The sequence below is a fragment of the Alligator mississippiensis genome, chromosome 3, assembly GCF_030867095.1.
Source record: "Alligator mississippiensis isolate rAllMis1 chromosome 3, rAllMis1, whole genome shotgun sequence".
Lineage (NCBI taxonomy): Eukaryota > Metazoa > Chordata > Crocodylia > Alligatoridae > Alligator > Alligator mississippiensis.
In genome coordinates this window covers 224,673,108-224,699,365 of record NC_081826.1, presented here as the reverse complement: position 1 = coordinate 224,699,365, position 26,258 = coordinate 224,673,108, and the positions used below count along the sequence as shown (strand labels likewise).

The following is a 26,258-nucleotide window of genomic DNA, read 5'->3' as shown; positions in this document are numbered from 1 at the left end:
AAAACAACCTAATGTACCTAAACACTCTTCCATATTGTACTACAGAAGATGTTAGAAGGATCCTTCAGGACATTATATGTAGGAGGATTGTAGCCTGGATGGATTCCTTCAGGAGCTTTATCTTAAAACGTCAGGAGGAATATGTATGCAATTTTCCTTTGACTGGTGGAATTATTGTCTAAAACTGCTAAATCTTTGAATATGGCACTTTTACACTAATTAATTTCAAATGAGTCATGTTTTTGTCTTCTGTTTCATTGTATTAGAAAATAAATTCTTATCCCTACTTTTGCAATGGAACAGGAAACCAACTGAAACAAATAATTGTGTGTGTGCGCACATATTTGTCTGTGTGTGTACACAGTAATCCACATTGACTTGCACCTTTAAAATGAGCCTGTTACAAACTCCTAATAAACCAGAGATACCCAACTGAGATGTTAAGCTTTAAAAACAGGACTTTTATTATCCCAGGTTTCTTAATTAAACACCAAATCAGAGGTGGTCTTTAATTATCACCAGACAATTTTTATTTTTTTCCCTGGGATGTATATAAGGTAATACTTTATTAACAGTGTGGTGGCAGTCAAACAGATCTGGCACTAAAACTGCATTGTAAAACACCATTCATTATTGAATGCCATCATTTAAGGTCATGAGTCGATATAACTCCTTTCCCCTCCCATTTTCCCTCATCATAAACTTCAAATATGTCCATAGTGCACATTTTAGAAGTTCCTTAGTTTTAATTAACAGAATGTAAAGAAGCAAAGAATTTCAAGATAAAGGGGCCAAGTATGCAAATGACTTCTTCACAGTTGCTAATTTTATCACAGGCAGTAAAAGTTACTTGAGTATAGCTTGGCAGAAAAAAAATAACATGAAACAAAGTTAAAAACTCAGGGAAATAAATTGTCTTTACATACATCTGTGTCTTGCCTTTGAAATCATGATGCTGAGTTCAATAAATACTTTAGTGCTACTAGACTTAAGTAAGTTTTACGTAGCTGAGTTTCAGAGTGTTATATTTTAGCACGTGAATATACAAATGCAGTTAATTTCAGAGTAAAAGAGATATTGAGGACAAAGGGACTTCTGCTTCCATTGACCTTTACTTTCCTTTGGACCTTAGAAATGCCATATAGTTCATTGCCTCATTGAAAAACCCTTAAGACTCGTGCACTGGTTGAGATTCTTAGGGAGCACAAACCTCCCTGCTTCTGTACCGCCAAAGTAAAGACACGCTGACTGGACATGACCCAAATGAGGACACCTCAGAGTGTCCCAGGGGGAGTTTGAAACAGGGCTAGTGAGATTGCTGCCAAATAAATATAGTGGCCCAGCAAAACACTTGAGTACTTTATACCAACCCTCACAATTTTATTGTGAGATTTACAGCATTTGGCATTTTTCTGACCCTTAGAATGAAGTGATGATGTGAGAATCTCAGCTTTTATTAACAACAAAAAAAAAAAGTGTCCAGCTCTTCTGAGGTTATGGAGAAAAATCTTGAAAATGCATGTATGCCAAAAAAGTTTGGAGACCATAATGCAAATAAAATAGCCAAAGGTTTTTATTTTGGGGGATTTTTTTTTTCACTTGTCTCTTGATTATTGAATGGTTGGGGTTGGCAGGACTACACTTGTTTAGCACATTAAGGCTGCTGACAGACATGGAAAAAAACAAAACAAAACAGTGATTTACCGGAAGAGGAAGTACATTAGTTCAACCTGGCTCCCCAGTGCCTGTATAAATTGCATGCTTCGGCATAGCTTTTTGGCCTTTTATGTAAAGCTGATTCAATCAGATAAAAATGCCAAAAAGCCCTGCTGATCTATATAGATATTGGGTGAACTGGATCAAACTAGTGTGATGCCTCTTCTGGGCATGTGCTATGCTCATGAGGGAATGCTCTGAGCTTAAAGTAAAGCACTGTTTTCATAGATTTCATAGACGTTAGGGCTGGAAGGGACCTCGGATGATCAAGTCCAACACCCAGTTTTGTTTTGTTGGTTTTTTTTTTCATGTTGATAAGCAGCCTAAGTAGTTTCATTTTCTCTCTTCAGACAACTCGTGCTTAGATTTAAGCATGTACATACATGCTTTGTTGAACTGGGACCTGAATGCCCTTCATTATCAACTTAAAAAAAAAAAGTGAGGGTGGAAGTGCCTGTCTGCTTAGACCCCAAATGGGTGAATCTCTTTTCTTCTTTCAGTTATGTTCCTGTTGAGCACTAATGGCCAGATTAATGAATGCCAAAAAGATTCCTCAGGTTTAATGCTCTGCCAGGGACTAATAAATTATTTTTGCAGAAGGATGGAGAATCTGGTAGGTATGAAGGATGAATGAAGTCTGAAGGATGAATGAAGTCTGGTTAGAATCCAGTTTCCCAAAGGTCATACGTAGAGTTCATATATAGAGTTCTCTTTGGGCACCATCTCCAGTATACGCAGACATAGGTTTTTAGAATATATTTATAAAATGTATTTGTGAAGTTCCCAGATTTTTAATATATGTAAGCTAGGCAGAATACTTATTCAGGTAGAAAACCTGAAGCTTTTTCATACAGATTCAGCATAATCATTAAATTTTCTTCCATTCCCAACTTGAAGTGACATAAAGGGTAGATATTCCATGTGTACAAAATCTGTTCCACTGCGATAATGGTATCTCCTAAGTGGAAACATCTGTCCTATAATCTACTAAGACATTTATTTAAAAAAAAATGGACAAATCCAGCTTTCATGATAAAATAATAAAAACAAATCTCCAATGTATTGATGTTTTAAAAAGCAGAGAAAAATAAAAGAGATTAAACATAATACATGCAAACAAATCACTGGAATAAACACAGTTATCCTTTCTAGTATTACTTCCTTTCATATTCCCTTTCCCTCTTCTTCCTGTTTGTTATACTCACTTGTATCATGTCTTTAATTAGACTTTTGTCCTGAGAGGACTTAACATGTGCTTAATATCAGTATGACTTCTCATGTGCTTAGAAGTTTAACCATGTAGTTAAGATTTTGCAGAGTGTGTGGAGTCACCCCGGCATCTGCACAGCCCCATTGACTTCCATTGGGTCCCCTTGAGATGCAGCAGTCTGCTTGTATATTGCATATTTGGGGATTAGATTTGCAGTTTTTTTGGGGAGGGCAGGAAGTGTCTGTGTACACAACTACTTTAGTATGGCCTTTGGTATTACTCCCATTCATATGATAAAAGAACACAATAAAAATACCTTTTATCTCCCCAAATAACCTACAGCAAAAAAGGATAAATATTGAATTCTAAAATGTCCCTATTTGAAATCAGTTCAACCTAATTAAAATGGCTTATTATCAAAGCACAAAGCTTCAGAGTTTGGAAAAAAATAACCTACTGTGGAAAAGGAAAACATGAAGAAAACCCCCTTTCAAGACAGGTTTATCAATGCACTCGAGCTGCTTATCTCTGTGGCTGCTTTCACAAGTGTGTACAGCTGTGGCCTACTTAATTCTTCCAACTACTTTAATAATTTTACTAAATGGCCTTAAGCATTGATTGCTATGTTTAAGAAAAAATACTTCATCCGTACTGTACTTATAAAAACACAGCTATAGGTTCTGTCTAGTTTCTTTTATGGTGAAATTATCCATTTTACCTTGATTTAATTAGTTTCTGAAATCTCTCCTTCAAAGACCATAATCATATTTCTTTGCCTTCTGAAGATTTTTACCTTTTTTGAAATTTTTAGTGTCTAGAGAATGAAAAAGTTTTGCAAATGCTTTTGTTAATGTTCTATCATTTCAGTAAGCAGGGAAAAATGCTATTTTCTGACTTACTAGTCATTTAAGCAGCAAGTGTTTGCAGGATTCTACAATAGCAGTACTCTTTTTGACAGCCCCCACCTTCTTCAGCTATTATAAAACAAGAAGTTCACTTCAGTATAACTTGAATCCTTAATTTGATTGTTTTTCTAATGTCCCTATTTTAAATTTTATTCCAGTTTAACTTCCTGTTGCCAGTGTTAAATTTTACCGCATTTTGAAAGGAACTTTAACAGTAGTCACATGAAACGGACTTACTTTAGTTTTAAAAAAATAGAACTATTAGTGCTCAAATTTCAGGGCTTCAAAATTAACCACTTTAGATTTTTTCCATTTTCTCCTTTTAGATTTTGTATCTGTGAAAGTTATGGGTTTGGGGAAGATGCTGTCTTTTTTCAAGAAGAAATTCCTGAAGACTTAAGTTTTGGGGTTTTTTTCTCCCAGTGATATGGACAGATTCACAGGCACTTTGTAGCAATGAGTTGCTTCAGAACTTCTTGCCAGTGCGCTTCAAACCTGACTTGGAGGGACCACTTCTAGGAGACAGGGTAACTCAGTCTCCCCTTACATGCTGAAACTGCCAAGAAGGCTCGCTGTCATGTGAACACTTCCCCTCAGGCATTAGAGGCAGACTGCCGACTCACTTGCACAGCTCCCCAACCCTTCATCAGATAGTAGTAACTGGGTTTTTACCAAATGTGATATGATTGTATAATACTGTCATACAGTTGTGGTATTAAACTCCCTGTGAAACTAAGTGAAGTGCACAAGCTGCTAGAGAATGGTGCAGACTACAGATGCTCTATAGGTAAAGAACATTGATCTTGTCCCATTACATGCATCTACATACACTTCTTCTGAAGGATACAATAACAACTTGTCCTTTGCTTTGCTCGCATAGGTGGGCTTAACCCAAGGGTGGGCAATTATTTCAGGCAGAGGGCCGCTTACCCAGTTTTGGCAAGCTGTTGAGGGCTGCATGGGTAGCCCTGCCCCTTGACAGGTGCCCCGCCCACTGGTCACCATCTTGGGACCAATGTCCCAGGACCAGCAGTGGCAGGGCCCAGAGCAGGGTGCAGACTGGCAGGGGTCTGTGAAGCCGAACTGGGCTGCACCAGCAGGGAGAGTGGGCAGCTGGCCCGGCTCCGTAGAGCCCCTGCCGGCCGAGACTCTGTACTCCTGCTGCCCTGTTCTGGGCCCTGCCGGCACTGGCCCCGAGAAACTGATGTGGGCCCCCTCAGCCCTGCGGTACAGGTGAGGGGCATCAAACAGCCCTGACCCTGCGCTCGCTGGCAGGTAACTAGCTGGTGCTGAGCGTGGGGGGAAAAGCGGCTCCTCCCCTGCCCTATGGTCTACGCTCCCTGGTTCAGCCTCTTGCAGCCCACACGGAGTTGCCTGTGTCTCCTCAGGACACTGCATGGGCTGTGAGCAGCTGCAGCAGGGAGCACCGGCCACGGGGTGGAGGGGGCCGCTTGTCCCCCGCACTCAGCACCAGCTCATTCCCTGCCCACGGTCCTCCTCTGCCCTTCCACGCCCCCTCCCCTTACCTGACTTTCCCATGCCGATGCAACCACCAGGAACCACATGGTCCCAGGCCAGAAACCCCTGCTGGGGTGGGTGGGGCGGGGCGGGGCAGGTGGTGCTGTTTCAGGAGCCTGCTGGGGCTTCCCCTGGGTCCTACTGCCCCTGTCTCCTGTCATCTTTGACAGGAACAAAGGACAGATAAATACATATTAATTTTCTAAGTTTTTGAGGGGGCCCCGCAGGCTGGATAGAATGGACTGGTGGGCTGGTTCCAGCCTGCGTGCTGTATTTTGCCTACCCCTGGCTTAACCAAAAGTACTTTTGTGACCCACAGCTCTTCTCTCATTGACTTGAAGCATTTTTTAAAATTTTTGTTCTTAACCTTGTGGTTCCTTTTAAGAGCCCCTTGTTAGAATTTTTAATATTTTCTAATAATGTGGCATTGAACTTAAAATTTTAAAGCATTAAGTTCACTGTTTTTCATTTTGTTTCATAAACTGAGGCATAAAACAAAAACAAACCAGGAGGAGAGTAGTTGTCGTTTTGTCAGACTTAATCTAGCAAGAATGACCTTCCTCACAAGATCAACATCTTAATAGTTTTTAGAGGAAACAGAAATCTAAGTAAAATGAAAACCAGTGCCTCATCTAAAAGTTTTTGGCTTTTTTGCAATTCTAAGATGTTGAAGTTTAGAAATAATGTTAGGTGACGTTGACATAAGAGTAAAACAAAAGAAGGAAAAAAATCATTTGCTTTTTTAATTTCCATTTGCTGTCATAAAATCCTTCATGATGCCATTTGGTATTTTGAATAATCAGTAACAGATATTTGGTGTAAATAGTGATTTTATGATTAGTTAAAAGAGTTAGAGTAACGAGAGTTACTGAGGTTATGTACTGCAAGCTTGAAAAAGCAACTAAATAAATACTTGAACAAAAAATAAAATTTTATGAGGTGAAAAGGACTTGGACCATTATTATGGGCATCAAATGTGCAACTGTGTGCCTCTAGAATATAAGAGGCAGTTTAACTTTAGCATGACATGAGAAATATTTATATATCAATACAGTTCACACAGAGTTCTAACTATTGCAAATCCTAAAATAGCTATAAACCTTTTCTTTTATTCCTTCCAGAAAGGTGTTCACCAAACACTTTATAAGTAGTGTAGCAGTTCACTGCTAGGAAAATATTTTGCATTTATATAATGTGTTTCATCTAGAAGGAGCCTAAAGCAAGTTACAATCAGTTCTCACTCCCTTTCACCCCTTTCCTTATTAAATATATCATTATTTATACTGTGTACATACTTTATCTTTATCCACTTGTTTGCATACTAGTTGGATCCTGGTATATTTTATTTAAAAAAAAATAAAATTTACCCCATTTAAGCCCTTTTGGATGGTACAACTAATGCTAAAATTGTGTGGAAGGCAAGGCATGTTGCAGATGCATTTGAAAGTATATATTTGAAGTGAATAGGCATACCATAGCAAGAGGATTTAGGTACAGCAGTTTTAAGTATCCAAGTCAGAGTTTGGCCAGAATACTTTTGAAAAATGCCATTTGTTCTTTAATCATCACAAATAGAACCGCTATGGTTTTCTTTCCATTTAAAACATGACAGTACTAGCAGCAGTAGCCCCCCCCCCCAATGCCCCCATCAAAGGGGAAAAAAAAAGCAATACTAGTTCATGATTTAGATGGAAAAGTGCTATCTACTTTTAATGTACTTAGAAGATTATTAACACAATGGAAGAAAATAAAATAAATTTAGATCCAAGTGAGCTAGATCACTGGCGGGCAATTATTTCAGGCGGAGGGCTGCTTACTGAGTTTTGGCAAGCTATCGAGGGCTGCATGACAGACAGCCCAGGGCAGATAAATATTAATTTTCTAAATTTTTTTAGGGGCCCTGTGGGCCGGATAGAATGGCCTGGTGGGCTGCATCTGGCCTCCGGGCCACATTTTGCCCACCCCTGAGCTAGATAGTTCTGAGATAAGATATCAAAATTTTTTTACCTGTTTTTTGATTGATTGGGCAGAAGGCAGGACAGAGTGGCACCTTATAAACTAATTCAGAGAGTCATAAGCTTTCAGAAGCAACACTTGACTGTCAGATGCTATGAAAAGACCTGCACGTACAGTGTACAAGAGCCAGTTTCTTGTGCAGATCGATTATAGTCTATTTCATTTGTATATGATGCCACTCTGCCTTGACTTCAGAGTAGCATGGCTAACTACCTCTCTCCATTGTTTGATCAGTTTGTAAATTCAACTCAGTCTTAGTTTCTTATTAAACAGCATGAAGAAACTGAGGTGAGGAGTCGCAACCCCTTTCATAGTCTGGCAAGGATGTTGTCTATGCAGAGGCTTTAACACAGAGTATATCTACGTTGTTGTCTTCCCCATACTTCTATGAATGTGTGTGTTTTGCCTTTACTCTCTACTATTCATTTGCAAAATCTTCAACCAGATTGTTATTTGTTATTTTGTTCTAGGTATTTGTGACCTTGCTTGCATCATTGGGAATATGGTTTAGAAGGTGAGCTGGAATTCTCCCATTTTGCAGCGAGGACACAGGCAGGAACGTTCAAGTGTTGGTAGTCTTCCAGTGCACTTTCCACACTTCCAACAAGTTCTCTCACAATTGACTGAGAGAAAAAACTTAAGCATGTCAGCATAAAGGACTGTGGAATCTGCTTGTAGACCTTCCCAGTGACTGTAAATGGAGTGTTGGGTTTACAAGTTGAGACTGTAAATTGAGTGTTGGGTTTACAAGTTGAGCATTTTCTAGGACTATGTTAAAGGAAACGTAAAACTTTTTTGTGCAAGAAATAATCCTCTGGTTTATCTGCTGCTCCTTGTAAAGTTGTGAAATGTTTGAGGGCTGTGGATGAACCTCTAGGATAGCAATACTAGCTTCATTTAAGTAGTACAAATTTTGCAGATACAACTAGTAAATGGAAAAAATATCTGTGCTTTGTGAAAATTGAGAAAAGTTAAGACAAATGGCTTTTAAAAATCTTTTTAAATGACATTTTGTGCATGTTAGACTATATGTGTTTTCCTTGACAAATGGTCTAAGCATGTACCAAATGCATGATTCTGTTTATATGCACGTGCAAATGAATACGTATAGAAATAACTATGGTTTGAATTTATTTAAGTGATTGGATACTAAATTAGAATTCTAGTAAAAAACTATTCTAATATGATTAGAAGATAAAACTATTCTCAGATTAATCATCACAGCTATTCTAGTAAGATTTATCATCATTTACAGGAAATATTATGACCACATAGTATAATATAAATATTATGATCACGTAGTCCATCATAGAGTAACAGAAATTATTTAGGAGGATAGGCTGAAAGAACTAGGATTACTTAGTCTGGAGACCTGAGCTGGGATTTGATAATAGTTTTCAGATACCTGAAAGGTGATTATATGGAGGATGGAGACAGACTGTGTCTGCAGAGGACAGAACAAGGAGCAATGGTCTTAAATTGCAGCCAGGGAAATTTAGGTTAGATATTTGGAGAAATTTTGTCACTCAGAATGTGGCTAAACGTTAGAATGGGCTACACAGAGAGATTGTAGAATCTCTATTTTAAGAGCAGTTTAGGCAGACACTTATTTAGGATGGTTTAGTCAGGGATGCTGTTACCTTTAGCAGGGGGGTTGGGATATAGATTACCACTTGAGGTCTTTTTCAATTGTATTATTTTATGTTTTTATGATTATATTATAGACTTTACTATGAAGAAGAGGGAGTTCCATGGTCTGGACCTTTTATGGTCCAGAATTCTATGTACAAGACAAGGGCAGATCTGGGGGTGGAGGGTGTGCGCTGGTACAGTTGAAAACCTCCTTCCCCCCAGTTTATTCCTGTTCCACTCAAGGTTTAAAACCAACTGCCTGGAAGGGGGAGCAGCATTTCTGTTCAGGCAGCAGTGAGGGTGTTAATGAACCCTTTTCCTGACTCATTAAAATCTACCTGATTCCTTCTGAACTCTTCATTCTACAGGTATTAATGACCCACTCTTCTTTTTAATGGTTTACTAACCAAACTAGCCTTTCTTCAGTAATTCTACTGTCTGTTAGTTGCTCCTGGTAATATAGCTCCTATTTCATAGCCTTAAAGACAGTTTTTAACTCATTCCAATGAAGTTATATTTGTTTTTGCTTGACTCTTAACTGCTAGATCCCTAATAGGGGTGCACTGTTAAAGATTTTTGTGGCCGATACCAATAGCCAGTTATTAACCAATCATATTGGTGAGTGCTGATCTGATAACTGATATTTAGTAATAATGCCAGGCATTTTAAACTACTGACATAAACGGTTTATTTTTAGGTGTGCTCCAGAGGCCTTCTGCATCTCATATCAGCATCCCACACTTAAAAATGGTGGCAGGGGCGCTTGAACTCCTTATGTGAGCTTTAGTTCAAGCACCCCCACCATCATTTTTAAGCGCAGGGACGCTGATACATGACATGGTGTGGGATTTTAATTAGAGAGGCTGTCAGAGCTGCTTTAATTAAAGCACCACCTCCCCCACCCCTGGAGCACATATAAAAGTGCCCAGAGCCCATGGCAGTTCCAGCAGGTAGGGCTGGCCTACCAGTGCCTATGACTGGCTGTGCAGAGCCCTTCAACCCCTGCTCTTCTGTATGGTGCCCTTGAACCGCAGTCCAGGGCTGAGGGGGAAGGTGTGAGCCTTCCTGATTGCCCAGGGCTCAATGGTCTTTGGGCCAGGATCATTGCTCTCCTCCCTCTACCCAGGGCAGGGCTACGGGATCATTCCAGGCCTGGAGAAACCAGGCCACTCCTCCCCACACAGCCAGACCCCAGGTCCTGGGAGCTGGACTCCAGTGGGGGGAAGGGCCGCTTCCCCTCCTGGTGCTACCACTGCCAGGGGTAGGGGCAAGACAAGCCCTGAATGGACCTGGCCCTGGAAAGGGCAGGACCCAGCTGGGCTGAGAGCAGGGTGACCACCTTTTGAAAATGGAAAGGTCGACACATGTGCCTCTTCTTCTTTCTGATCCTCCCCACCCCTGCTGCAGCTGGAGCAGAGCTGAGAGGGCTAGGGGCAGATGTGAGCTCCCTACTGTGGGCTTGGGGCTCCCTGCCCTGCTGCCTTTACCCAAGGAGCCTTGCACTGGTTGTGTGCCCCCTGCCCATCCAGCAGCAGTGTGGGGTACAACTCCATGCTGCTATTGTCTCCGCTGCTGCTGGGCAGGAAGGGGGCACGTGGTTGGCACAGGGTCCCCGGGGGAAAGGGAGCAGGGTGGGGAGCCCTGAGCCCACAGCAGGCAGCCCACATCTGACCCTGCCCTGTGCACAAATCTGGTGGGACATGTGCCCCTCTATCCTATCCCAGGGGGTGCATGGAGTGGTTTGGAACCTCCCCTTCTCCCCTGTGGCCCCTGGATGAGCAACCTGTGGCTCTGTCCTGCTCTCTGCCCCGGGTCCCATGTACTGCCCTGGCTGGGCAGCGACTCCAAACACTGTCCCTGCCCCATTTCCTCCCTCACCATGGGGACGTTGATCTGTCGTCCCGTTCCCCCCCCCGCTCTCTTCCCCCCCTGTAGACTTACATGCAGAGAGCTGCTCTCAGCCCTGCCCAGCTGTATTCTTGGCCATGTGCATGTGTGCAGGCATGTACATGCACGTAGCTCCCACTGTGTCCTGCTCCTGGGATCCCCAGTCAGCCCTTTGCAGGCTGCCAGCCTACAGGGGGAAATGCACTGTATCCTGATCCCTGCATAACTGTAAATCCGGGATGAATGCTGTCCCAGATTCATGCAGCCTGGAATCAGGACTTGGAGTTCCCATTCTGGGTGTGTGCTGCCCAATTTGGGATAGGTGGCCACCCTAGCTGATGGGTTGGGGGAGGACCTTACTGCGCACAGTGGGGGTAGGGAGCAGCTGCCTTGTCCCCTGCCAGGCTCTGGACCCCCAGGCGCTGTAGGCTGTGTCACGCTGGGCCAGGCCGAGCAGCTCTGCCTGCCCTTCCCTGCTCCAGTCATGTCTCTGCAGCACTTACTGCCTTTACAGTGCTTGCCCTGGCCCTAGCCCTCAGTTTGTGCTGCGTTGGTGCCTAGGACATGACGCCAACTGCTCTGCTCTAGTTTAGCCCAGCCTGGCCCACCTGTGTGGGGGTTGGAGTGGGGATGGAAAATGGCTCAGGCCCCTATATCCAGGTTGGGCCCTCTGCACACAATATCATGCTGGCTCGTAGGAGGGAACCCAGGTATCCAGGGCTCTGGCCAGAAGGCATAGTTATCGGTAAGCATTATTGGCTACAATGACCAAAAAAACCCAGGTCATCGCGGAGCCCTTGGCCCGGCTGTATGAGTTGTCACAACCCAAGTTGTGAGTTTTTGTTTTGTGTGCTTCGGCACAGCTAAATTGCTCCCCGCTAAATTGTTCCCACCAAATTGCAGCTTCTTTGCACGGTGGAGTTTTCTGCTGCAACAGAGAACCTCGGGTGCAAAAGAAGTTCCTGCCAATTCGTAGCTTTCTTTGCAGTGTGCATTTCTAAGTTGCAGCACGGTGATGCACGTTGCAAAGAGTTCCCGCCATTTGTATTCTAATTCGAGCCCCATTATTGGTTTACGTTAAATTATTCACACGTGGCAGCTAGCGATTGGCCTGCTAGCCGTATAAAAGGCTTGTGTGGTTTCCGCCCTAGTTGGAGAACTCCACGAACACCAGGAGAAGAAGACTTCGCACTGTGTGAAGATCTCTAAGCGCTGCGGATCCTCACGGACCCAACACATTCTAAGCAGGCAACAGAGGTCTGATCAGCCTCTAGCCTCTCCCCGTCGCCGTACGATCCTAGACGTATCCTTCCCTGCGCGCCAAAGAGACGGATCCATGGAGCCTAGCAAACTTCGTGTGAGTGAGTCTATTCAGAGCTCTTTACCGGACGGACTTTCTCCGGTTGGTCCGACAGGCTCGCGGTTTAGAGCCTCCAACCGGATGGTCTAGAAGAGTGTTCCCGGAGGAACTCTAGTCCGCCTTTCTTCTTTTCTATCCGCAACTGTAACTCAAGCAAGTTTTTCAGCCTGCACCGCGACCATCTCGGTGTAAGTAAACAATCTTAAAATCAACCGTTATGCGTCTGTGCCTAATTCTAGCTCGGCGACCTCCCTCTCCGACCCGGGCTGCCGGCCACAGCCTGCGTGCAGAGCGACGAAAGCGACCCGGGGTCAGACCCGGCGCGCACATGAGTATTCGTGGTCATCTGGCCAGGTGCCGGGGGATTGGAAACTGGCTAATGTGGTCCCAATTTTCAAGAAATGGGGGAAGGAGGACCCAAGTAACTAGAGGCCTGTAAGCCTCACCTCGGTGCTCAGGAAGATCTTGGAGAGAATCATCAAGGAGCACATCTCTGGAGGACCTGCAGGGGAGATCATGCTCAGGGGCAATCGGCATGGGTTCATCAAAGGCAGGTCCTGCCTGACCAACCTGATTGCCTTTTATGACCAAGTAACTAAATCCTTGGATTTAGATGGTGTCGCTGTGGATGTAGTCTTTCTAGACTTTAAGAAGGCCTTTGACACTGTCTCTCACCCCATCCTCATCAATAAATTAAGCGACTGTGGCATTGATGCCTACACGGTTGAATGGGTAAAAAATTGGCTGATGGGGCGCACCCAGAGAGTGGGCGGGTTGTACTCAGCCTCACGAGATGTGAGCAGTGGGGTACCCTAGGGCTCGGTCCTCAGGCCTGCACTGTTTAACATCTTCATCAGTGACTTGGACGAGGGGGTGGAAAGCACGAGGCTGTCCAAGTTTGCTGATGACACTAAGATGTGGGGTGAGGTGGACACACTTGAAGGGAGAGAGAGGCTGCAACTAGATTTAGACAGACTACAAAAGTGGGCAGATGAGAATAGGATGGGGTTCAACATAGACAAATGTAGGGTGCTGCACGTTGGGAGAAGGAATCCACAGCATATATACAGGCTGGGGAGTTCCCTTCTTAAAAGCACAGAGGTGGAACGGGATCTTGGAGTCATTATTGACTCCAAGATGAACATGAGCTGCCAATGCCAGATGGCAGACAGCAAGGCCATCCATCCATACCTTGTCATGCATCCAAAGATGTATCTCAAGCTGGTCCAGAGAGGTGATACTCCCCCTCTATGCGACTTTGGTCAGGACGCAGCTGGAGTACTGCATCCAGTACTGGGGGCCGCACTTCAAAAGGGATGTGGCCAGCCTGGAGAGGGTTCATAGGAGGGCCACCCGCTTGGTGAGAGGGCAGCAGGACAGGCCCTATGAGGAGAGACTGAGGGACCTGAACCTGTTCAACCTCAGCAAGAGGAGGCTGAGGGGGACCTGGTGGCTGCCTACAAACTCATCAGGGGACATCAACAGCAAGTAGGTAGAGCCCTTTTCTCCCCAGCACCACCTGGGGTGACAAGGTACAATGGTAATAAGCTGATGGAGAATAGGTTTAGGTTAGAGATCAGAAGGCAATATTTTACAGTTAGGGTGACCAAAATCTGAAACCAGCTTCCCAGGGAAGTGGTCCTCGCCCCTACCTTGGGCAAATTCAAGAGAAGGTTGGATGATCACCTGTCTGGGGTCTTGTGAACCCAGCATTCATTCCTGCCTGTGGCAGGGGGTCAGGCTAGATGATCTGTTCAGGTCCCTCCTGACCCTAGCTACTATGAAACAATGAAACCCAATAGCTGATAATGTAATTTCCCTTTTATTGGTGCCGATCCAATAGGCAGCTGATATACTGGTGTATCTCTAGCCACCAGCATATTAGTAAAGCTTCTAGTTTCTTTTTACCTAGGGAAAAGTGTTTTGTGTTGTATGGGATGATGTATCACATCATCTGCACCCTTTTGTTTAAAATACTAGATCCGTTCATGCACAAGATTAGTGGGTAGCCCCTGCTGCCAAGGGTCCAGGCACCCAGATTTGGACAGTAGTAAAATTTAGATTCTGTTTCTTTTAATTTTTGTGATTGCTATTCCCTGAAGAGAATTAAATCAGATTTTTTTTATAGCAAATCATCAGACAAATCTAAAACTGATAGAATAGAAGAGGTCAGGTTCTCTTTTTTTTCAGTTTATATTTTTTACTTTAAGGGCTGATTTTTTTTTTAATTTATTTTTTAAGCATTATTAGACTTTCAGACAGATCTCTTAATATATTTAATTCAGCTTGAAAGAAGTTCCATGCCAATGATTTCAGTGCTTGCATGATAAAATAAGGGCACATGGGATCAACTGGGTATTTTCATTTTTACAGAAACAACTAAACTCAAAATTTAAATGAAGAAAATTTACTGAAGAAAATTAAACTTTTTAAGCATAAATTTAAAACAACAGTTATACTGTGTCTATACAGTTTAGCTACAGTTACATTACAGTGGGGACCATAGTGTGTTTAATTTACTGATTTTGTAGTTTACTTTTAAACTCAGGATCAGTATAATGTATTTTTTATATTTAATATAAAATATTTAACAAAGTATTATATGGGTAAGTCACCTGCATCATTTTGCTGTGGCGACTGGTGTCTGTATATAAGTAATCTTGACAGAAGCCACTTAAGGAAAAACATTGAGGTTTCCGAGTGGTATTTAGATTAAATATTTATCATTAAAGTACTAGATTAGTTGAGGGAGTTTTTCACAATGTAGCTTTTAGCTAATTCTCAACTTTCTTTGAGATTATAATGTAGGAAATGGGGAAATGAGTGAGATTTTACAGACTTGTTAATTGTGTAGAGCAGTATATGTTAAGCGCTTATTTAGTCTTTTCACAAATGGAAAGAATGTTACAAATTCAAAAGATATTAGATTTCTAAAATCTTATAAAGGAGAGCCTGAGAAATATATGGTAATAAATCTAGGGCCAAATTTGCCTAGTATTTGTACCAGTTAATGTCAGTGTTGTAATCTCTGGTAGGGCCCCTGAGGCAGGTAGTTCCTCAGGGGGAGGAGGATAAAGGGAAGAATGAATTCAACCTCTCTCTTATCTGTGGAATATGGCTGTTTAAAAAATAAGATGGTAGGTACTGGGGAACAAGGCAGAACATAATCTGATGCTGGTTGAAACAACAGGAATTAGACAGGACAGAGGAAGGATTTGTCATTAAGGCCAGTTCCCTGCTACTGCCAGCAACCAACTTTACATTCCCTTCTCATAAACTGACCGTTTTAAAACCAGTTACGTTGCCTGCTTCCATGACTGAGTCCCATTTCTCTTATGGCTAAAAACCTTCTTCTGTTTTCAAATTAAATTTATTCATAGCTACTGTGTAACTATGTGCTCTTGTCCAAGCATAAGCTGTCTTTTAGCTGTCATTTAAGTTGTCTTTTAGCTTAAATAGCAATGCTTCCCTCCCCAGTACCTACCATCTTATTTTTTAAACAGAATTTACAGAAACCAGTTGCAACTCCCCTTATTCTCTGTTTTGTCAAGCTAGTTAAATCAGGCTGTTTTTTGTCTCCTCTGGTAAAACAGACTTTTCTTTCCCTAGAAATCATCTGCCCTAGGTGTGGCCTTACTAGTGCATTGGTCAGCGGCATTAATACATCCCTATCGCTACTGAAATACTTTACCCAGTTGCATTGTATTTACATTTTTCATTGCTGTATCATACTGGTGACAAAATGAATATGAGAGAAGAAGGATTTGGATATGTTAGCCGATCATAGTGATTTTTTAACTAATGAATCCTTTGCTTACAGCATAGTGCCAAAGTAAATGACGTTGTACTTCTGTATTATGAAACTTAATTTCATAATAGTTCACTTCTTTAAGTTATTCACATTTTCCTATATGATGTTCTCCTCCTCTGTATTGATGTTCTTCAGTGCACTCACCCTTTTTGTGCCAAAGTCATTAATGAAAGTATTAAGTAAAATTAGTCCCTGAACTGTTTGTTAAGCCTAACACCTCTTTCAACCTTCCCTTACAATTCTTGTACTAATCCCCATTTTCTCTATTGTAACTAATAATTTTCTAGGTGACATCATATCAAATGTTTTATAGTCCAGATAAATGAGAGAGATCTTATATTACTTTGTCTGGATAATCAGTTACTGTATCAAAGACACATATCAGGTTAGCATGGCATGATAAACTCTAGGATGTGCTCTGATTCACTGATTCCCTTAAGGTACCCTTGCCATTTGGGTTCAGTAAATCTGGGAAACCCAATCTAGTAGGAATCCCAAAGGAAGATGGCAGGGGCTGATTTCCCCCAATTTCGGTAATAAATAATTTGGGTAGCTCTTAGCAATGTCTGTGAATCTGGCTTCTGAACTTTAATGACTTAAGTGCTGCCTTGTAAGTTAGACAAGGTTCCTTGGGTGAATTTGATATCTTTTATTAGACCAACCCAAATGGTTGGAGAACAGTTATTAAGCAAGATTTTGGGTTCAAAAACCCTTCATCAGCCTTGTAAGTTACACATGTGAGGAAAGAATCTAGATTTTTTTTCAGATTTACTAGTCAATTGATGCAGAACTCAGATGATCCCATGTATTTTATTTAGAGGCTAATATTTGCAGACGGAGTTAGAATTACAGTAGCTTCTGTTTTGTGTTACATGCTGTGGGAAAGAAACAAAAGGGTTCTCTTAAATAAGTGTAAAAAATATTAAGCTTTCTCTTGAGAGGGAAAAAAAAAATCAAAAGCAGTAAAAGCAAAACCTGATGATGTTCTTCTAAGTAAGATAGTTTTGGGATTACATTATATCCTAATGGAATACAGTATTTGTATGCATTATTCTTGCAAGAGTGGTATATGCTACAATAATTGAGTTCTCCCAACATGATTATTATAAATCCCGTTTTTGTTACCCTTTACAATTGTACTATCGGAATTCATCCAAAGCATTTACAAATATAAAGTGTCCCTTTTCTTCCTTTTTTAGATTGTTGATGATTTACCTTGATTATTCATAATTATATGTATTCTGAGACACTTAGTGAGGGACCTGAGTCTTGGCATTTTTTTTAATGTTGTTGATCTATTTCTTTTCTTACCTTTTTCCTAATAATAAGTTCTGTAGTTTTTGTCCAGCTTCTGCTTCCTGTGCTGTTATTGATTGACAGTTTCATTGTAACAACAGAGAATACTTGTGCAATGGAAAAGTGCTGGATCATTAGTGGAGAAGTGAAACCTGAAAGTACTGAAGGTTTGTCCCAGAGGAAGCTTTGACTAGTAGAGCAGAAGCTTTGAATTGGTCTCTGAATGCAGTAGAAACCAGTACATAGAAAAGAACACAGGACTGATGAACATGAGATTTAGTTTTGCTAAGTAGGTGGGCTAGAGATTTTTTTTTTGTATGCATTGGACAATGGTTATGATATATGTAACAAAATAAGATGAGTTAAAATAATTAATGGAGACCATGAATGATGGAGTACAGTGTCCTATACTTTATTATGAAAAGATGAAGTAAAAATGCTTGGCTAATCAAAGGTATCTTTTTGTCACTATGATTACATGAAAATTCAAGGGCATTGAGCAGACCAAAAGGCTCCTACAGATTGTGGAAGACAGTACAATGGTGAAGAGTACTTCCTTTGCTTCTGGTTGTCCCATGGCTGTTAAATTTCTAAGATTTCATATACTACCAATATTCAACATGCTATTTCTTTTCAACGAATGCTTCACTGAAGGCAATAGGATTTTTTTGGCTAAGAAGCAAGACATTTGGTCTGTGATGGACACTTCCTATGATGATGTTGAAGGGGAGGAGGGAAGTGGGGGTAGGAAAGAAGAAATGTGGTTTGTTCTTTTTTTCATTCCCCAGTAAAGCTGTCCTCCATATATTCTAGTCATCTTATCCAGGACAATGAAAGTGAATGCTTTATGCTTTCCCTCACCCTTAGATATGCGTAGGACATGCGACTATTTCATGGATCACTGTAGAAGTCCCGGTAGTGTGGCAGTTTTTCAGCTAATTTTTGTTGTATTTTTCCTTCCCTGTTGTTAACATTGGAAACAGACATCTTGTTTTCATGGATGTTCCTGAAGGTTATCTCTAATATGTTTTCTTTAGTTGAAGTAACTGCTATTTTTTTGTGACCTCATAATTGGTTGCTCAGAAAAGTACTATGATGTAACAATGGGAATACACTTACTTGCAGATGATTATCTAGAAACCAGAATTGACAAACTTTTGATAAACAAATCTCTTATTTATAAAAACCTTTAAAATGGTAAACATTACAGTAGTGTGCATGCATATAATATTGTTTTGTTTCTAATAACATAGCTAAATATTCACTGATACATCTAAATGAGGGTAGCTTTATGCTTGTATAATATCAAATGGAAATAAAGTGAGCAGGGGGATATCCGTTACTAATGTAAAGAATTGGGGACAAAAAATACAGAAAATACAGAAGCAGAAGTTGTCTCTAAGTCGAGTGTTTTTCCTATGGCATCAAAAGGTCTTTAAGTAGCTGAGCATTATACCTCTGGACTGTGAATCTTGTCCTTACACCAGGAGCACACACTGATGTTTCAGTGTGGTAGTTGGTGGTAATGAGTGCAAAATACAATCTGAAGAGAGTCGAGATAAAAGAAGAAATCTCCTAATACTCTCTTGGGAGACTGAGCCCTGAGCATAATGGGGAAGGCATTATGATGACTCCAAACACTCTTCTGGGGTATTCAAGCTCAGTCTAACATCAGTCAGTAGCCATGCTTTTCTAAAAATACTCTCAAGTATAGAAGAGAGCAAGACAGTTGGACCGTATCTTAAGACAGGGTAATTTTAGTCATTTGAATTGAATTTTAATAGATTAATTTAGAAATCTACTCAACCTGAAATTTCATTTAACAGGAACGTGCCGAACTGTAATATGAATTAGCCTGCAAATATTTATTTTGATAAAAGTTTATAGATGATGTGCCTTAATAAGCTTTTAAAGGGGCATATTCAGATCTCTGTATATTGATGTCTTAGGTTATCGTAGGCACTTTAGTAATGGGGTGATTATTGACAAAGGCAGAGTGCAAATGAGGATCCAGACATCACACTATAAATGTCACGTAACACTTTTTTTGGTGGGGAGCAAGTGGAATTTGCCTTCCAGCTTGACAGTGTAAGTAGATCTACTTTTTCTTCTCTTAGCAACCATAAACACTTAGATGGAAAAGAAAAATGAAAATGCTCAGTAGTGGTATTTAGGCATAGGTGCTTAAGAAGTCACCCAAGATGCAGTGTTGAAAGGAATGCCAAAATTTATTCTAAGGGATTTGGGTGTCCTGTTCCTCATTCTTCTGATGTTTTGGTAGTAAGTTGATTTTTGTGTCTGTCTAGCTAAAGGCATAGTCCACTCCTTACCAGCCAGTGGCTACCACTTTTATCCAGTGGAAAACTGAAGTAATTTCTGTCCTCTTTTCAAAGAAGAGAGGAGAGCAGCACAGTAGCTTCCTTCTTGGTATTGCCCAGATGCTAAAAGCAGACTGTTCAGGCTAGTTACAGATCAGCCAACGATAGGGGGAGAAGACCTATTGTTGACTGGAAAAAGAGGGGAATGGCAAGTGGGACAAATGAGACGAGCAGTGGGAAAATATATCTGGTATGACGCTGAAGAAACAAAAAAGATCCTGAGGGAGAAGGACATAGGACAACCACAAGGGAAAATTAATAATCCTCAAAATCTTTGTTGTTTTGGTTGGCGTTGCCCAGAAAAGTCAGGTAGCCACTTTGGAACTCTCAATACTGTTAAAGATATGTCCCTGGAGGCAGGGAGGAGAAGGTCTTAAACTGCATATAACATCTAGAGCTTGGGTGTTATGGTTAGCCAAAGGAAGAGTGAGCAACTTTGGGGAGGAAAATGAATATGAGGGAACCGGGAATTTTGAGCAAAGAAACTAACTAGGAAGAAGACAAAACAGAGACATCAAGAACAAGTTGAAATGAGCTGCAACAGAAGAGGGAATTCTTTGGGAAGAGAATGAAGATAGATGTGGGAAGAAAAGTAGAAAATTAATAAAATAGCACAAAACAGAGAGACCAACTGTAGTAGATAAGTTTAAGGAAGGCAGGCGGTGGGGGGGGAAGGAAGGCAAAATGAAAAAGAGAGAGTAAGAAAAGTACAACAACTTAAAGGTTATATTTATTTGATGAATAGATTGTTACTGCATTTTTGGGGTAATTGTTAAGACGTGTTGCATTACATTTACTCATAGTATTATGGTATATTTTAATTTTTTTTTTTATGGTGAGAGATTCCAAGTAAGTTCCTCAGAGCATATGCTCAACTAAAACAGACTCTTGAGAAGCTGCAAGAGAGACGATCCTAGCCTCTGCATGTATTTTGACATTTCTGTTTTAGATGTGGTACATTTTTGTGACTTTCAGTTCATTTCTTCATTTAAGGCTTCAACCAGAGAGCCAACTTAAACTATTAAGGAAGTGGCTGAGGATATACTTCATTTTCTATCCCATCCTTCTTCCCACTTTGGCTCTTCTCCTACTGCAGTTCCAGCTTCCTTCCAACCTCCTGTCTTGTTGTTGGCCACATCAACTCAGTGAAAGTTGAGAACAGATTATAGGAGTAGCTGCTAAACCAGAGAGGAATGGAGGTGCAGTGGCTTTTAGGCAGTCACTGAACATCTTTGCAGCTGGTTCTCTTGAAAGAAGGACACAACTAGATTCACTAGAACTTCAGTATTAGTTCAGGGTGGTATAAAAGGGCCTGAAATTTATTTTCACATAAGACCCAAATTTTTCTTTCACATGGCTTTACATTAGCGGGACACCTGTGAGTTGTGAGAGTTTTGGCGTACACTAGTTTATATAAGAGAAGCCAAAGACTCAGTGTGTTTTTCTACAATATAAAACGTCAGAAAACATAAAGCATGCTGTCATTTATAGAGTTAAGGAAAATGTAATGATTTTTTTCTGTCTAAATTCCAATGAAATTTTAGAGCAAATAACTGTAATTATAAAAAAATCAAATTGTCATTAAGAGTCTTGTCTACCATTTCTGTCTCTCTCTCATTTTTCTGTCAGCACATATTTGGTACAGTACTTTCATGGGTCTGATTTGGTTAAAATGTGTTAGCTGTCATTTAGTATATTCTTTCTGTTTACCAGATATTTTTTAAAAGTAATTTGCTGCAATATCACTGGAAATTAGTCTTTTATTGTATGAGCTTTATGAATAGCTGAACTGGGTGGGTTTGTGTGATTTAAAAATCATTCAAGTTTAATACTGTTTAAACGGATCCAAATTTGAGAATAAAAGGACATGCTAATTTGGAGGTTTTAAAGGGAAAGGAGTCTCTAGCAGTAATATATTTCATATTTAGTTATCTGCTGCAGTTATATTTACACAAAGATTCTGAACTGACCATCTGGTTCAAGTTTTCATTAGTTCTTTAGGTTTTCAGATGCTTTGCTACTTGTAGACACTGTTACATATTCCTGTATAAACAACCTGCTTGCAAATGTTGAAGAAAAGCCTGCCTAGCTTCCAAGTTGCTCACTAAATTATTCAAATGAATCGAGTTATGTGTTACTTACTGATCCTGCAATGTACTGTAAAATTAGAGTCACAGATTACTGTCTACCACCCAGTTGGCAGTACTGGCAGTGATGTAATTTCATCTTTTTGTCACAGGAATAGATGCAACTAATTACCTTAATTGAGTTCATTGCTTTGTACACCTGAAAATTGTTCCTTAATTGACTTCAGGGAGTGTGACTGCTTTTTCAAGCTTTTGTTTTAGCATGTCCATTTTGAGGTTACATTTTCAGTTATTTCATAAGTGAGTCTGTTTACTCATACACAGCTAAATGCAGCACATTTAACTCATAACTTTTTTTTGTAGATTCTGTGTTGCCTATGTTAAGGGAACCATCCTGGTCTTACATTTTTTCCTGAAATTTGTTAATTGAGGTCTTCTTAAAAGAAGGCCAATACAATTTGTTATGATCCCTATAAAGTTTTAAAAAAATACTCTTTTTTCACTGTTTTTTTAATCTCAGTTTATTTATAGCATGAATAATATGTATGAAAGACTTGTCTTAAAAAAAAAATCAGTCTCCCCTCCCCCCCCTTTTTTTCCCACCATTAATGAAATATTTTGTAAAATTGCCTTGTTTTAATTAGGTCAGCAGTAGCACTTTGTTGTTAAATACAACTCTAGATATGTAATTTTAGCATCTAAACATGTCTGGCAAAGTTAAGCTCAAGGATACTGGACTAGTTATCAGCCAAAGGCATGATGGGCTTGAAGGTGAAAAGAGATTTATCATTTTTTAAATGAATGTATGTAAACTAGTTTGTCCTGTATTTTGTAGTCTCATTTGTGATATTTTGTACATCATTATGCATGCTCATCCTAGTATGTTAGCACACATTTAATAACCTGATTGATGATGCAAAGCCTTCACTAGTACTTTCAGCGTTTCAATTATTTTTTTTTACCAGGATCATGTCGTTTCTCTTAAAGAAAAAAAAAAAAGTGCATGCACACATGCACTCACATACACATGAAGAATTAGTTTGTTTGTTTTTTTACCTAGGGACATGAGGGCTTGCACATTATTGGGAACCAGACATTGTGTCTGGGTAAAATTACTTCTGACATTCAAGATACTTTTCCACCATGGTAATTGCAGAGAAACTAGGTCTTTTATAAATGTCAAAAAGGCAGAAGAAAGTAAAATGTCTTTTGAAAGATGCACATATGCATAAATTTGAGAGGTGCTCTGAAAACTGTTATGGGGAGCTTGACTGCAGATTTTTCTCCCTGTAGGTACAAGAAATGAAAGAGTCTTCACAGGTAAATTACCAGTAAATCTTCTTAGTTTTCCACTCATATAAACAGATGATGATAGTGGGTAGTGAAAAGTAGACTACCTAAGCTGTTTTAAAAAGTGTGTTATTGCAAAAGAGAGAAGGGGGAAAAAAAGACACAAATCAAACATCTAATAATGAATAGGTGGAGAGGGGGACTTGGTAGAGTTCAGTCTAATGACAGTAAATAAGTTACACAAGGTGATGCCCAATGAAAAATGCTAAAGTTATAAAATCACAGATTAAAATGTTAGATTCCTGGTGCATACCTCTGCCTTTTCTTCCCTGCCCCATCAGTTCTTAGTTTTATTCTTTCACTTGGCTCCTTACCTGATCCCATTTTCCTTCACAGACTCTCTCTAGACTCCTTGCCTGGTCAGTTTGTCTTTTCCCCTTTGTTCTGGGTCTAGCAGCTTTGTCCAGGTGGTCACAGTGTTGCCCTCCCTCAAGTCCACTGCCCAATTTCCTTTTTCTTCTTCCTCCTGTGCCACCCTCCAATCTTGGTCACCCCAAAATTCCATTTTTCAAACTTCCTCGCCCCACCTCTCAAGTCTGTCTTTTGTTCTGTCTGCTTTGAAATTAGGTAGCTTCCCTCCTCCATCCTGCTTCAGTCAGTAAGAAAGGGGTCACAGAGAGATACCTGTGATCAGTTCAGATGCGCGGCTAAGAAGTATAGTTGTAAAAATCCAGTCAGCTCCAGGCTGGAGCATGAGAAATATAGCCACTGACATCTAAAAAGTATGCCCTTTTGTATGGGCTTCAGTTTGTCAGAGGCTTGTGACTTGGCCAGATTTCTCTTTAGCACAAAAAACATCTTTCTGCCAAATTTTAAATGTCTGCTCTTTGCTCCCTCCATTTAATAATATGGACATGCCAGAGTTAAGGACATAAAGCACAAAACAAAGGTCACCAGACTTTAACATGGACAAAACTGTGCGTTTACTTTGCATACTTCATTCTTGAAACAGATGGACCATTTTGGCTGAAATTCATTTAAAACAAAACAACTTCTTCCCCCTGCCCCCCCCCCCCCAACCTGAGAAAGACACTTAATATACAAAACCTATATTCCAGTAGTTGAAATTTGGCAAAGTTGTTTATAAGTGGAAAAGGGTCTTATTAAGGAAAGTATTGGGCCAACTTATTAAAAGGGGCTACCAGCCTGATCTGTTTAAAAAGAAAAAGGCAATGCATATTAAAGTATCTAAAAGTAGTTAGATGTATTAACAGTATTTCTTTCCTCCGCTTTTGATACTTTGTTTGTTGTCTTAGACAGGGGTCAGTAACATATAAGCTGTGAGTTGGATCTGCCTGAAGAACTGGAAGGCTTTGTGTGCGCCCGTGCCCATGCTGGGGCTGATCAGCTAGGAGCTATGCCAGTGCTGGGCAACTTCCTACTAACTCTGTGCTGCTCAGAGAGCCAGTACCAAGTTCTATGGGAGAGATCTGCGGTTAGGGTCAGGAAAAGCAAGCTGAGACAGGAGCCAGGAGAACCAGAGAGAACAGTGAATGCGAGCCTTGACGGAACAGACTGAGACTGTGTGAAAGTGTGCTGTAGGTGCATTTAAAAGGGGTTCGTAGTGTTTTCAGTCACCAATCCAGTTGCAGAGACCTAAAACAGTCACATTAGCCCAGGTGTGGTAACTCAGGTGCTTGGCCCAGCTGGGCATGCTTGATCAGAGGCCCTGACAGTAACCCTTCCCGCCCCCCCGCCCCCCCATCCCCCCCTTTGTCTTCCAGGTGGCCTGGGACCTGGCTTTTCTGAGTGCTTCTGATGGAAGTCTTGCACTAGTTTGGGTGCATAAACATGGTCGGCTGGTTTCCAAGATTGTTCTTGAGGACCTCCCAGTCGATCAAGTAGTGGAGCTTGCCTCAGATGAGTTTAGAGTCTAATACAGGGGTGGGCAAAGTCCAGTCTGTGGGCCAAATTGTGCCTGTGTCAGACTCCATTTTGTAGCAGCTCCTGCAGTGGTAATTTCTTCTGGCTGTTGCCACTGGACCCAGCCCCACTGCCTGGGCACCCTGGCCCATTCACCCCCCACACACTGTGGGGGGCAGGACCCATGTGGGCAGGGTTCATGGCCAGGCAGCTGGGATGGGTCTGCAGACAGGAATGAAATGGGTGGGTGGGGTTGGGGAGACCCTGGGATCTTGGGAGGGGGGGCAGCCAGGGCAGAGCTGTGACGAGCTCAGGTTTTGCTAGCAGGAAATGGATTGGAGCCCTAGCCCTGTGCTGCCACTGCCACAAGATCTTGGACTTGGAACAGCTGCGCACCCTGCTCGCAGTGCTCCTAGCTGGTGTCCATGGAGACCCTGGAAGCAGCAGATTTGGGTTTTGTGGTCCCATGCTGTCATGGCTCCGCTGTTCCTGGGGTCTCCACGGATACTGGCCAGGAGTGATGTGGGTAGGGACTGCTGGGAAATGGAGTCCAGCCACTGGTTGGATCCACCATTTTGCCCATCCCCAGTCTAATACCTGTGACTTTTCACTATCGCAAGACAGGGAGCAGGAAGGGTCCAGACTCCCAGGGAAGGGGTTCTCACTGAAACATTTGAGGAAAATGAAGTGCACTTTCAGTGTCCCAGGCAGCTGAAGCTTGAATGTTATTTGTTCCACAACCTTAAATGGGCCCACATACTGGTGGTCCAGTTTAGCTGATAGTTTTTGAAGAGAGCCAGACAGGCCTTGTTGCAAATTGAAATGGTGGGGCAGGCTGCCAACATCAGTCAGCCTAGTCTTTTTATGTGTTCTTGGCTGCATCGAGGTGGGTCTTTAGGTCTCATTGAACCTGTGCAAGATGGGATACAAGGTTGTTCACTGTAGGGACCCATGGGAAAGTAGACAGTGCTGGGTGAAACTGAGGATGGAGAAAAAGGGGGTTTGGCTTGCGAACGTATAGATAATGTTGTAATGCAAATTCTGCTAGAGAGAGCAAAGTCACCCAATTATCCTGGTGAAAGTTTAAAAAGCACCTGAAGAACTGTTCAAGAATCTGGCTTACATGTTCGATTTGTCCATTAGTCTGAGGGTGGTATGCAGAGGAGTGAAGAGGTTCCACACTCAGGACCTTACAGAACTCATGCCAGAAATGCAAAATAAACTAGGGT

The 26,258-nt window shown here is 41.3% G+C and overlaps 1 protein-coding gene across 4 annotated transcripts in view; it reads left to right on the top strand.

Annotated features, from left to right (window-relative positions):
- Nucleotides 1-26,258, top strand: part of COMMD10 (COMM domain containing 10) — a 212,493-nt gene that overhangs the window by 92,422 nt on the left and 93,813 nt on the right. The window contains exon 6 of one of the 4 annotated variants that reach the window (XM_019484604.2): nucleotides 23,110-23,136. The exons of 2 other annotated variants lie outside the window; for them this stretch is intronic. In XM_019484604.2, coding sequence (XP_019340149.1) covers nucleotides 23,110-23,136 — 27 coding nt within the window. Of the gene's footprint in view, nucleotides 1-12,035; nucleotides 12,457-23,109; nucleotides 23,137-26,258 lie in introns of those variants that run through there. One more of the 4 variants, XM_059724920.1, reaches the window with a different exon arrangement.